The sequence below is a fragment of the Vidua macroura genome, chromosome 5 (assembly GCF_024509145.1).
Source record: "Vidua macroura isolate BioBank_ID:100142 chromosome 5, ASM2450914v1, whole genome shotgun sequence".
Lineage (NCBI taxonomy): Eukaryota > Metazoa > Chordata > Aves > Passeriformes > Viduidae > Vidua > Vidua macroura.
Genome location: NC_071575.1, coordinates 2,496,449 through 2,510,912, shown reverse-complemented (window position 1 = coordinate 2,510,912; position 14,464 = coordinate 2,496,449). Strand labels below are relative to the sequence as shown.

General features: G+C 43.7%; 1 protein-coding gene across 2 annotated transcripts in view; it reads right to left on the bottom strand.

Moving 5' to 3' along the window:
- AEBP2 (AE binding protein 2) overlaps positions 1-13,649 on the bottom strand; it is a 40,536-nt gene extending 26,887 nt beyond the window's left edge. For both annotated transcript variants that reach the window (XM_053978928.1, XM_053978929.1), the window contains exon 1: positions 12,970-13,649. In XM_053978928.1, coding sequence (XP_053834903.1) covers positions 12,970-13,649 — 680 coding nt within the window. The remainder of the gene's footprint in view (positions 1-12,969) is intronic.
- Positions 13,650-14,464: the final 815 nt, after the last annotated feature.

Sequence of the window (14,464 nt, the reverse complement as noted above, 5' to 3'; positions counted from 1 at the left end):
TAAGACTTAACTGCAACACTGTGTCTGTTAGAGCTTCCAATTCACCCACTTCTTTGCTTCTCAGAATTTCACAAAGGGTGTGAGGACAGGACACACAAGCAAATAAGATGTGTGCACAAGCACTCAGCCCAAGATGGGCTTGGACTACAGAAAAAGTGTGTGCACCTTTCAGTCTATGAATGGGGCTTTTCAATCCAATACAACTTTCAATCTGCTTGGGATCTGACAGAGGGAAAGATTCCTTAACAAAGGGAAGGTAGCAATGGAAATGACACCCTTCTGCTTTCTCACTCCAAATCCATAAAGCCTGCAAGTGGGAAAATAATAATGTGCCTAAGAGGAGAAAACAAAGTAAGAAAAACACAGACATCTTGGTAACAGAACAGAGACACTGAAACAGATTTTTAGCTAAGTCAAAGCAAGTTTTTCTGCCTTTTGCTAAGTCCCTTTCTGGCAGGCAGGAGATCTGTTTAAAGCCTGCCTGCCACTATCAAAGCAGAATGACACGAGCAGAACTGAAGCGCTTGTGGCATTCCCCTCCTGCCAGTGACAGACAGGTCTGGGTTTGCTCCCAAGCTGTAGGCAGGCTCCAGCTCCATTGTAATGGATCTATAGACCATGGCCTGATGAAGAACATTAGACATTTGAGTTTCAGAGAGTTCAGCTCAGGGGTCATCCCAAACAATAGAGCATCAAAAACAGTCACTGCTGGAGAGAGCCTGCATGCACAATAGCAGTTTTTAAGAAGCTCCATTCAAAAGACTGACTAATTACTAAAATTTAGAACTGTTACAGCAAGCACAACATGATCTTCGAGCTTCTGTTGTCCCTATTTTCAACCTAATCGAGCACCTGAATCAACTTGATGTAAAAATCACAGGTCTAGAGGCAAGAACTGAATGCCTTTCTGAAATGCCTTACTAAACCCACACCTCCTTTCACCAAGTCTGCAAACACTGGCAGCGTCTGCCAAACGCAGCAAGGTAGAACTGAAAACACAGAATCTTCTCAGAGGGGTCACACATTTTTCTCTCCTCCTACAAATTTTCCCTCTACCATGAGATCAACAGCTTTGAAACAATACTGACATTTAAAATGTGTTCATTAAGCAAAAACATGCAAGCTTAAATAGCAGAATCATTACCTCAAAGGCATTGTTTCAGATCTTATTTTTACCTGTACTTATTTTACCTGTGGCTAGAAATAATATGATCTTCATTATCAAGAACATTAAGGTATTTTTAGCAGCACTTTCATGTTAAAAGGTTAGTGCTTACACAATTAAATGTGACTCGCTGGTTAATTTAGTTCAAACCCTATTTAAAAAGAATCTCGAAACAAAAAATAATACCTAAAAACTTGTAAGAAGCTGCTAGTAATTTTCACGTCATAGAAAACAAAAAGCATTTTTTGAGCACTTTAAATGCTGGATTATTCTCTTCCTTTAAGGATCTGAGTAAAATTAAGCCACTGTTGGAGTTGTGTAAATGTGGATATTTTCTATAAGGAAAAAAAACAAAATCCAAACTATTAACAATTTAAAATGCATAAATTTTAAACCACATATTGTCCACCTGGGCCCTAATTTTTGTGTGCATTTAAATGTGAATAAAACTATAGCGGGACTATGATTTAATGCATTAAATAAAATGGTATACTGCACATCAATGCTGAGACACACTTGGCTCTCCAAGGAGATTGTTTTCCTCACTAATGCAAGTAATTCCTTCGATTGAATTTAATCAATGAAACGCCGAGAATTTATTCTTTCCCTGATTTTGTTAATCTTTCAGAACAACAAAGAGTAAAGAGTTGAGAAGGAATATCGCCAAAAAAACTGAAAGAACAGCAAAATAATTTTATTTTTAGTTTCCACCAAGTCCCATTAGCAACTGTCCACTTGAAGCGAGAGCAGAGCCAGGCACTGAACACATGCACAAAAGCCCAATCAATTTGCTATTATACTTTTAATGTCTGCTAAACATACTCCCTGTAGACCTTAACTGAAGTAACCTTCCCTGAGGCAAAATGCAGCCCTAACAGATGGGCCTTACACCGCGCCCTCGAGGGTCAACAAGCAGCCTTCAGCCCGATCAACAGGAGCTCATTTCGGGTTAGAGCACCTCCAGCGAGAGCCTGCTCCCCGTGCCCACATGTTCGGTGCAGGAGGTGACCAAAGGAGCCAGCTGAATTCGGCTGACACCAAACGATCCTGACAGATCCTATATGGAAAAACCTCGTCTTGGAAGCATCAAATTAAAAATGAACAGCAATTGCAGCGAGCACACGCTGCAGGGTCGCTGAAACCAACGCTGCTGAGCAGCCATCCAGCTGCACACTACACTGCTGCAAGTTTTGAGAAGAGTTTCTTCTGAAAAATACAGTGATAACCCAGCCATAAAACATCAAATCAGCAGATTGCCTCCGAAACCAAATGCTACAAACCTTACTGGAAGTAATTACCAGGTTAAGGATTAAAAAAACAAACAAATAAACCGAACAAAAAAAAATACCCTGCTAGTTTCTTTCTCTTTTACTAATCAGTGACATACTCTGTCATTTCCCCTTACAGCTGCAGCTACATTGGTCTAATCCATGAGGGAAGCTCAAGAAAGAAAACTGAACTGTTACAGTCAGATAAAACAACCTCAGAATAATGGGAACACTGTGAATGACAGTCAGTCCCATCTCACAGCAACTTCAAGGGTTAAAAGCTAGAGATCAACAGAAAAGCTTTTGCCACCTGCAAGACTAAATCACAACTAGGTACTAATCCCAAAAGAAAACAAACAGCACCAACTGCAATCATTCAATTACAAACACCAAGTAAAAATAGAAACATTGAAAGAAAATAATAATGACATGCTTAGTGACATCCCCCAGCACCTCATTATTTTCACTAAAAAAAACTTGAGAACAAAAACAAAAATTTCACAATTTCCCCCACTACTCCTATTACTTTCCAAGATAAGAGGTGGGAAATTGTGGTGTACAGCTCTGGCCAAAGAACAAGTTCCAAAAAGCAACAGCTTTTCAACATCACCAAATTCAAAGCAATTTGTGCTCGCTACTTCCTAATGCAATCAAAGATCCAGCGAAGATAAATCCCCACAAAACTTCAAAATTATCAAATTCTTAACCCTCAGCTCCCATCCTTGAGAGGAGGATCTTTCACCTGCCCTGTTTTAAAAGATCTCCATCAATTCCAAACAGAGGAGCCACGGACACAACAGATTAGTAACAGATTAGATTACTAACATTATATTTTTAGCTCCTGAACAAAAGCAGAGGAAGAAAAAAATCCTGTGTTTTTGTACTAAGATTGAATTTTTGCTGACATTTAATGAGTATTAAGCAAACTTTAATGTCAATGTCTTTATGAAGTTGCTATCAGAACATCTGCATGGGGGTACCAGTACGCAATAAAATGCAGGGCTCAAGGCAACTACACACAGGTGGGCAAGGAGATTTCAGTTCATCTTTTAGCTGCATGTTCTCCAAATGATCATGCCATTTTAAAAGTAAGATTAAAACAGGTGCCAAGAAAAACAGCGCTCCCAAAACATGAGCAATTACCATGGACCAGCAAAGTTTGAGATTTGCCTGATTTTTTTTTTTTGTTCCTCTGCTCATCTTTGGCAAATTTGGTATTTTATGATACATCTAGATTGCTAACAGATAAAGTCCTCCTACTAAATTTCAGTAATTTGTCAATTTAATTCCCTAAACCAAACATTGATGTTTCACAAGCAAAACAGTTTGTCTTACTTTAATGGATGTAGTTTGATTGTGGCAGGAAAATACCATTATGCTTTAGAGCTCTTACAGTTCCTTTTCATTGAACCAGCAACCAGCCCAGAGAGAATCTTTAAAGGAGACAGAAAGCAACTCCAGCTACCTGCATATCTAAGGGGTTTTTTGGCTGATTTTGCTGAGAAAACCATTTAAGCTTTTAAATAGAACGTATCCAAAATAATTTCATGACTGATAATGATCATTTGCTGAGTTCAGGAAAACCTACCACCAGTAAGAAAAAAATAGTGTACGTGGACAAACCACTATGAAAAAAGAAAAAAAAAAAGAGTAAAGAGAGAATGCAGAACACTAAATGGCTGCCAAAGAGAAAGATAACTCATGTAGTAGCAAGAAATCAGAATACCTGGATCAAAAAAAATAAGCCAGGGCTGCATGAAGTGAAAGTCCAGCACTGTGTTGTGAAGGCAGCACCTTCTCTTGGCACATGACATCCACAAAGAGCCCCGGCAGACAGACAGAACAACTGACTCCACAGCTCTTCACAGGCAATGCAGGCAAAGCAGCATGGGCAAAAATAAGTTAAGGCAACATAAAGAAAAAAAGACCTTCACTTCCAGGACTGCATGACTGAAGAAAGCACCCACTCACTTGGAAGCACTTGTGCTTCTGAATCACGTAAGCATTTTTCTGGAAATCAAACCTATCAAATCTATGCTTTACACTGATTACATTATTCTAACAAAAACGTGTCAAAATGAACAGACTCAAAAAGTGTTCATAAATCAATCTTCAAAACAAGACTGCAAAACTCTTTATGAAATATATGCTTTGTTATCTGACTACTAAGCAAGCAACACAGCGGAAAACAAAATAGTCAAGGAAGAGAATTTTATACAGCACAGCAAGTGGTAACATTAAAAACTTGGTTTTAAATTCTTTTTGAAGCAGCAGATTATTTCAGAGTAAAGCTCTGTCTAGATAAGGTATAAACACCTAGAAAAGGGAACACTGCAAACACCTCAGCCTGATAATATAAAGCCAGGGAAGATAGGAAAGCTCTTTGAGATAGAGAAATTGAAGGAACTTAAAATAACAAACATGCACAGGAAACAAAACAAGACTGAGAAAGTGTGTTATGATTCACCACCTCTAGAGCTGTTTCCACTCTCCTGGATCACTTAATTTGATTATTTAGATTGTTATTCCTAGAGTATTTAGGCTTGTAATACTTGCATAACACAAACTCAGGGCATCACAGGATTTGTAGCACACAGAGCAACTGGAAACACAATGAGGAAACTTGGAATGCCAAAATATCCGAGGAGCAGTGCAAAAATAAAGCAGGTTAAACATATGTGCCTTGTGATATGACAGCACAAAGATGACATTCTGCAAAAAGATTACACAAATCAAGAAACTGTACTCGATTCTGCCTTAAAGATACAAATAAAACTGCCTTTCATTTCTGGGAACCATGTCCTCTTCAACTCGATAATCTCCCTGAAAAGTTAGAGAACAACAACAAGTGGTTCACAATTTTCAGTCTTTACTGATAATGGGGTGTGTTTACTAGCACAGAGAAGAAAAACACTCACTAAAGAACCACCAGAAATAATTTATTCTTCTAACAGTGCTTCCCACTTTGAGACCCATAATCAGTATGAAGTTGTCCAATCGGCACTGGAAGGTAACAGCCTTCAGGAAATTTCATCTGCTGTAGGTATTACCCTGCCATTCTCCCAACCTCAGGATACCTCCCCTCACCCCAGAACACAGAAAACAAGTGGAACATAAAATGACCAAAGAAAGATGCAAACTCACAGAGCGGATCTAAAAAGTTCCAGTTATCATCATGTTAAATTCAACTTAAAACAGAAAAAAATACACAGCTAGGCTAGCACTGTATACAGTAGCAGCCTTGCCTATTTCCACTGTGAAATACTTTTCCCACTATTTCAGTGAATACTTGCTCCTTCAAGTATTAACCATGCATCAAAAGCAAAGAAACCAGCAAAGTACAACTCCACTAAGTGGCAAAATTCATAACAAAAAGGTCCTAAATGAAGGTTTGACTCCTGTTCTGCGGGACACTGAATTTGAATAATTAATTTCTACTTGTACCAACTGTCTAAGCTGTAACCTAGCATTCAACTCAATGCTAGGAAGCCCACCGAAAAACATGCCAAAAAGAGTTTTATTTCAAAGGAAAAAGAAATATTTACATTTCTTTGTTTGCACATATCAAAATATTTTCTTTGCATTTGTAAGATTTTTTTTCATTTGGAATCTAAGTCATTACTACAGCACAATAAACTAAAATGTGCTGTAAAATGATCAAAATAAAGACTTTACTGCAATTTTACAGGGGAGCTAGTACTTTATACAAAAGGCTACATGGAATTAATAGTAAGTAGAAATTCTTTATGCTAGGTTCTTATTGAGGCATATTTAATAAATCATAATACCACTGTGTGAGCCAACTGTAAGTTTTTTACAAGTTTCAACTCAAACCACCAAGGTGCAGTTTTCTCCCTCTGACATTACACAAGCTGTGTGAATTACAGCTCTATGGTGCACCAGGATAACAGGACTTTCAAAATCATAAATCTTTTCCTTTTCTCTATCAAATATCTTGGCATATACCTTAAGCAACCTCTATCAAATAAAGAAAGTATTCATTAAACATTAGCAACAGAAGTTCAGCAGAATTTATTTAAGAATGTAAATTCTAGTATAGAGAAGAAAATTAGATATGGGAAAAGAAATCCCAGGTCTTTCTTGCTTTACATTTTACCATTGTTAAGGGGGGGGGAAAAAAGTACTTCAGCATCTCAAAAGGCTTCAAAATTTTTCCCCAGTTCTTTCTTGGTTTTGAATGCTGCAAAACCACAACTGTAATCACTATCTTTGCGTATCACAAAACCAATGATAAGCAGCAAGCACAGCATGGAATATTTATATTTCATTTTCTAAAACAAATATTTTTTAACATGTTCATATTTAAATGAACAACCCCAGACAGAAAGCGTATAGTTAAAAAAATAATCAGTTACATGGATAGATAACCAAAGAAATCTCTACCTCAGGGAATCTTACAAAATTACCACTTTGTATTTTTGCAAGTCATGCCATCATATTTTTTTAACAGCAGTGGGGAGAGTGGATAAAACTCATTGTTCATACGAAGAAGTTCCTTACCCTCTTCTGCTCAGTCTCCTGCACAACTTAACTGGAGTTAAGTTACATTCCCACCTGTCTCTATGACTCCTTGCAATTACTTGGCTACTTTACAGCAGAGACCAATTTTTTACTTTCTTTGGGTTAAGTTCTCTTTTTTCCCCTCAGGCTATTAGACATATCTCATTCCCTCTCATCCCAGAAGTTTTCTGTGTGTATCTCACATCGTCCCCTTGCCAGAAACCTCTATTGCTGTCTCAAAAGCTCCATCTGCTTTTCATCTCCCTTCTCTGCCGTGCACCACTTTCCCAGCCAACAACAGACTGCTCTACAACCACCCCAAGGCAGTGGGTTCTAGGTGGATTTCCACACTGCTGACTTCCACACCAGCTCTCCCTGCTGCTCATTCCCCCACTGCTCTTCTCCAGCTGGGCAGGGGTTTTAAAAAAATATGTAAATATATGAAAGGTACTAGAAAGCTGTGGAAGGATCTGAGCAGGAGTGGTATGGTAGAACATTTCTACTGCATCATCCAAAGGAGTTGGTTTTATCTGTGACCAGCTCCAGAAATGTGATGTCACATCTCTGCCAAACAGCTGTTCAGGCTGTGTGTGACACCCTGTTTAACTTCACTGGAAATTAAACAGGGAAAGGGGAAAAAAAAAAAGAGGGAAAAAAAGGAAAAACCAAGACCATTTTATTCCATTACTGCCTAGGAAATTCTCTGAAAAAGTCCACCTATTAAACATTGTACTTAGAAGTTACCAGACTTGATGAGGTCACAAACTTAACACAAAATGCACACAGACCAGTGTGGATGTTCAAATCCTACATAAAAGCAAAACGAACTCTGTCTTACACTGAATAGGAAAATGTTTTTCTCAAATTCTATGAAGTATATTTACATCTTACTACAATAACTATAACAGCTCATTATACCAAGCTCTTTCATCTAGTTCACAAAAAGACCTCATGTTAACCACTCAATTATACCAACCAACAGCTTCAGTAATAAAGATACTCACCATACAAAATATCTGGGCTGTTTTGTCTACCCATCAAAAGCTATTTTCTCCCGTGCCAGAAAGGCCTGAACATAACCATTACAGAAACAAGGGGTTTATTTTGCAATTTGAAAGCAAATAACTACAGCAACAATAAATGCAGTTAGAAATACTGCAAATACAATTTCCAGCAGAATTTCTGAAACTCGGGTAAACTTCTGTGTAGCTCACTGTGACATGGCAATGTTACACATACTTGAAAAAAAAAATATTTAACGACTTAACCACCTTGCCATAAGTGCTAATGAATGATTCTTCATTTCCTGCATAGGAACAAGTGAGACTATGCAGCAAAGAGAGGCCTGAAGCACTTTTTAATCTGGTCACATGGATCCATGAAACACACCTATTAGTACCACATGTCCTCCGTATTATATTGCAAATTTACTGTTCTGCCTTCATAAATGTCACCCATACAACTTGCATGCCACTGCCAAGTCAATCTTGAAAGTTCTTCACTTTTAAGATTTTAAAAGATAGACAAAATAAAGACTAGAATTAAAACTAATATTTTTAAATATCTTGAAGGTTGACTAATATTTTTAAACATCTTAAAGGTTGACAAGGCCTTCATTTTACATGAGAGTTAAAAAAACTCAGACTAGAGCCTGGAATTTTCATGTCTAAACCTCTTATCTTTCAACCCATTAGTTCCACACTGTCATTTCACTCAGTAAAATGATAAAACATCACAATCTGAAGCACAAAAAAGTTTATTACTGAAAAACTTATCTGAAATGTGTTTTCAAAACTGCTCATCTATTAAATAGGACCAGAATAATAATATTTCTAGAAGTATTTTGCAAGTCTTATGTGGTTAAGAACACAAATTGTCATTGACTATTATTGAGTACTCCTTGAGTCAGGGCCTCTCAATAACTGACTCATTGGTGAATAACAAAAAACATGAAAAGGTTATCCCCCTCCCAAAAAAAAAAAAAGCCTTACAAGTTTCATGCCTGTAAGATGGACATTATGCAGTGCTGTGCCTAAGGGAAAGATTACTACATAGGTCCAAGGACAACCTGTTACACTTGGCCTAGGAGCACATCAATCAGCACTCACACAGCAGAACAGCTGATCCTGCAGCTTAAATGCACCTTTTCCATGCTCCTTGCCCTGCCAGGAGGAGGAGGGAGCAAAGGATAAACTGCTAAGAAGGGTAAAGATAATGTAAGAATAGTAAACCAGGAGTAACTTCTAGGTGACAGTATGAAGACACAAGCTAAATTCACAAGGGTGAACAAAAAAAGCTCTTCATTCAGATTTACTACTCAAATTTCTGCTCAACAACTTCAAACTGCAAGACCTATCACTGCTTTCTAAATCAAACAAAATCTGATGATGAAACTATTTCAGATTTAAATATATTTCCATAATAAGTGTTCCAGTAAACAATATTTAAATTATTTCAGTAAACTAAGTGTTTGTAAGAAAATACCATAATTCAGCAATAACAACACCAGGGAGCTGCAGATGCATCTCCACCACACTCAGCTCAGCTGGTTTACACCCAAATCCATGCATTTGCTTAGGTCCAGCTTCAGCATTTATAGTTAACTGAACCATTACTTTTTCTTTTCAAGTCCTGTCAAATGTTTCTCAGCATTGCAGCAAGACTAGCAGCTCCAGAGGACTCTGGAGGAACACATCCATCCTTTCACCAGAGGTCTCAATTTAGGGAAAGGCACAAGAAAATGAGCAGCATTCACGTGCTGATAATAGTCTTTGTTCCAACTGTAAATCCAGAGGATCACTCGGCTTGAATGCAGACTATTATTACTCAGCCAGCTGATCCTTGCTCACAAAAGTCACAGACAAACTCCTGCACAGCAGTGGGAACTTAGCACAATTCCCAGGGAAAAAAATGGATCAACGAGATACCTGCCAGTCCTAGAGTTACTGCACTGAACTCTCCTGCTGAGCTGAAAATGCCACCTTGGTTATTTATCCTAGGTGTCAGTCTGGGGTTTGCCTTTTCCTTTCTGGGTTTTTTGGGAGGGAAGATAAGCATGTTTTAACAAAGCACAAAGTCTATCTGCAGGCATGGAAATGGAGGGTCAAAATTCACCCTAAATTTCAGGGCATCAATAGTCACCTCTGTAGCTGTTTCTCGTATTATTATAAATACTGACCAATTTCATATATATTATTTTTTCTGTCAGCAGATACTCTCAAAATACAATAAAATGTTAAAAATAGAAGTTGCTGAACAGTAGTTCTATCTTGACCACATGCAAGATTTTCCTCTACATCTGCTTCATTTGTATTTGATATCACTAAAGGAAAAATGAGAGATAACACACCGTGGAGAACGATAAAGAACATGCACAAGGAAATGGGAATTTGATCACTCATGGAATTCAGGCCCTCTTACCACACCCTTTAATTCATTCAAATTTTCTAAAGAGGAAGCAAGAAAAAAAATCCCAAGCCCAGGGGCATGATCTGAATGTTACCAAACCTGCTGACAGCAGGAGAGTCTTTACCCAGTACACTCTCCTACCAGCTTCCTCTGGCTAAACCCAGGGTCTGAAAAGCCTGTTATTTCCATCTCTTCCCTTTTCTCTCTACTCCCTCCCCAGGGAATCTTACTTTACAACACACAGAGTCAGACACCAAGCTCCTCAGGACTTTGGAGACACAGGGAGTCAGCAAAGGTCATGAAGTACTGTACAATAAACTACCCCATATAAAACAACACTTAATAGACAAAATATGGTTCTCTGATAGTCACAGAACTTACATTTTCATTCAGAGGTGACCACAGCAGCGAATGATTTATTCTTTCAATAAAGGATTTCAATATATTAAGTCTGAACTGTTTCCAGCTCTTCCTTGGTATTTCAATATTCCAATTTACACACTCTAACTCATCAGCACATCCCCTAGCTACTGCAACACTCTGCTTGTCTGTGTGATCATCTGAAAGGCACAGGATTATGCTGTGGCTGCCTTCCAAGCAGCAGCAAGCATTTGGACCACAATGTCAAGCGAGCAACTTGCTGGACTACATGTGACAAAAATAATAAAGCATTCTAACACGCTGCAGCAAGAAGTGCACACCAAAGGAAAATTTCCAGCCCCAGGAATAACAAATGGCACTCTTGGTAGCATTGCTCTTCTCCCACCAACTCAACAAGCAGGCCTTGGAATTACAACACAAAACTCACTCTGAACACCCCAAGTTTTCACCCTGGCAGGTCAAGATACAACTTTGCAAAGATTTAAACAAGGCACGGTCCTTATTTAAACCACTAAACACAAAGAGTCCCACTCCTGGTGGTAAAGGGAAGGAGCAAAGACCCACACACGTACAGCAAGAGGACCACGAGAACAATGACAGAGAAAGAAAGTAACAACCAGCTCTGGAGTGCACAGGGCAAGGCATAATGACGCTACTTCCAGAAAACCCCTGCAAGTTATTTCTGTTATTTCCTCAACCCTGACATGCACTTGGATAAGATCAGGATTAGATTTAGACTCTCACTCTATGAAAAGTAAGAAACTGTTATCTTTAGAGCTCCTTTATGTACCTGGTGTTTTTCCAGAAATCTACGCCCATACTTAGTCAATTGCACATAAAATCTCAGCTTCTGAAAAAAACAGAAAACAAACAAAACCTACAAACCCCAACATCCACACCCCCTTTCCACTTGCATAAGTTTAGAAGAAAGAAAACATGATTTCTGTGAGTCTCAAGTCTGATGGAAACCAAAGGCTTGAATTTTCTTCTGTCTTCTTAAGACTTTTAGGCCAATTACATGGTTTTTGGGGAACTGACTCACTCACGAGGGGTTTGCTGGGCTGGTTTTAATCTTCGAGGTTAGGTCTAGTCATGCTGAAATACGGGTACTTGTATAGTTACAAAGATCTCGATCTAACACATATTCCAAGTCCATTTCTGGACCAAACCATGTAATTCTGCACACTTAACAGTAAAACTATCTTAAGAAAATACAAATAAAATTCTAATTGTTACTTAACTGCAACTTTAGCAGGCAAGTCTGGTACTTTTTCTGCTAAACATATGGAAAAATTGTACAAGTTTCTTAAACTATTTGAAAGGACTAATTAGCAAGGGGCACACAGCACTTTCACACTGTTTTTATGTCCTTTTCCCATCCTATTTTCAGTTTTTCAAGTAAACTGTTGCATACAGCATCGGGGAGAGCTACTACATAAGCCATGTTCTTTGAAATGCTTGACTCAGTAGGCTGAAACAGATCTGAATGGTCGAATCCAACCATGTGTGAGAATTCGGTTGTGCCTTTTCACCAGAACCGAGCTAGAATCCTGGTAAAATGAAATGTGCAGCTTTAACGTACAAAAGCTGAAGAACTCATCCTTACAGATTCTGAAATTCACAATTAAGAGAACTCATTCAAAGACGACTCCGAGCCTCACTTCACACCGTGCATGATTATTACTTGTGCACACGTAATGCAGGAAAGGCTGGCCTCCTTTTTATTTTAGTAAACTCGATTTCCCCCCCCCCCCCCCCATGTTTTTAAGAGCCTTTCACTCGGTTTTCTCCCTCTAGAGCAGAGACCCTGTTGCGGGCGCAGGTAAAGCCGCATCCAGAGATGCATCTCCCATCCCGAAGCTTCAGTACACCCCACCTGCGCGCTGCCGCAAGACACAGCCCTGAAGAACCCCGAAAGCACCATCTGAGAAAAACCCGCAGCTTCCGAGGAAAGAGGCCCCGGAGGAAGAGGAGGAGGAGGAGGAGGAGGAGGAGGCAGCGCCCGGCGGGGCCGCTCGGGGCTCTCAGGGATCGGCGGCGCTGGCCGGGGAGCGCCCCCTCCTCCGCGGCCGGGCAGCCGTGGCGGGGGGCCCGAGGAGCAGGGCAGGGGGGCCCGGCACAAGTTGGCCGGAGAAACCTGTGGCTGCCGTGACAGCCCCGCGGCCGGGAGCGGGGCGGCGCCCGGGCAGCGGGGGCTGCCGAGGCGGGGACGCGCCGGACACTGACCTGTCCTCCGAGTCCATGCGGCTGAGGGGCTCCCCGTCCGAGGACATCTCCAGGCTGCCCCGCCGGCCCCCCGACGTGGCGCTGCCGCAGCTGCTGCCGCCGCCCGTGCCGGGGCCGGTGCCGTATCCCTCGTCGCCGCCGCTGGACACGCTGCTGGAGCTGCTGCCGCCCCCGCCGCCGCCGCCGCGGCCCGGCCCGTCCTCCTGGCTGCCCCGGGGGCCCTTGGGCTCCTCCTTGGCGTCGGCCTCGCTGCCGCCGCCGGGGCTCGGCGAGCGGGTCTCGTCGCTGCAGCAGCCGCTGCTCGTGCTGCTGCTGCTGCTGCCCACCAGGCTGCTCTCCTCCTCCTCGCCGCCCTCCTCCTCCTCCTCCTCCTCCTCCTCTTCCTCCTCCTCGTCCTCGTCCTCCCCGTCCCCGGCCTGGCTGGCGCTCTCCGGGCTGGGCTCCGACATGCTCTCCGCCTCGCCGTTCAGCAGCAGCAGCGGCTCCGGCTCCGCCGCGGCCGAAGGCGGCGGCGGCGGCAGCGGCGACGACGAGGAGGAGGATCCAGCCCCACCGGCGGCCGCGGCCGCCACCTCCACCTCCGCCGCCACCTCCGCCTCCTCCTCCTCCTCGGCGGGCGCCGCCTGCCCGGGAAGGCGCCGCTGGGGCTCCGCCATGTCGCTGCAGCGAGCGGCCGCCATGGCGCCTGCGAGTCGCTGCCGCGCGCGCGGGGCCGGCCGCGGGCGGGCGGGCGTGCGCACGGCGGGGGCGTGCGCGCGCGGCCCCGTGCGCGCCCGCGCGGCCGGTGCGCGCTCCCGCCGCCGCCGCCGCCGCCCCCCTCGCCCTCCTCGCGCACCCGCACCGCCGGGTAGGGGCGGGGCCCGGCTCGTGCCGCCGCCGCCGCACGCGCTACGGAGCGCGCCGGGGGACAAACAACGCCGGGGAGGGCCCCCGGTGCGAAGGGGGCGAGCGGCGGGATCGCGGCTGGAGCCCGCCGGGGATGCCGGCGTGAATCCCCCAGGGATCCCGGCAGGATGCCGTTCGGATCCCCCCGGGCATCCCGGAGCCCCGCTGGAATGGCGTGATCCCAGCCCCCGGCTCCGTGGACAGCGGGGAGTGCCGCGGGACGCGCCGGGAACGAAGCGCTGCCGGTTTGCCCCGCCTCGCTCCAGGACAAGCGCCGGCGGCAGAGCGGGGCAGGGACATTCCCGGCTGGCGCTGGAGAAGGAGCGAAGGCGGAGCCGGGGGGCTCCGGCGGCGCCGGGCACTGCGGGTCCCCTCACGGGCTCTGCGGGTCCCCTCACGGGCACTGCGGGTCCCCTCACGGGCGCTGCGGGTCCCCTCACGGGCTCTGCGGGTCCCCTCACGGGCACTGCGGGTCCCCTCACGGGCTCTGCGGGTCCCCTCACGGGCGCTGCGGGTCCCCTCACGGGCACTGCGGGTCCCCTCACGGGCTCTGCGGGTCCCCTCACGGGCTCTGCGCTGAGGGCAGCGGGACACGGGGCGCACGGAACGG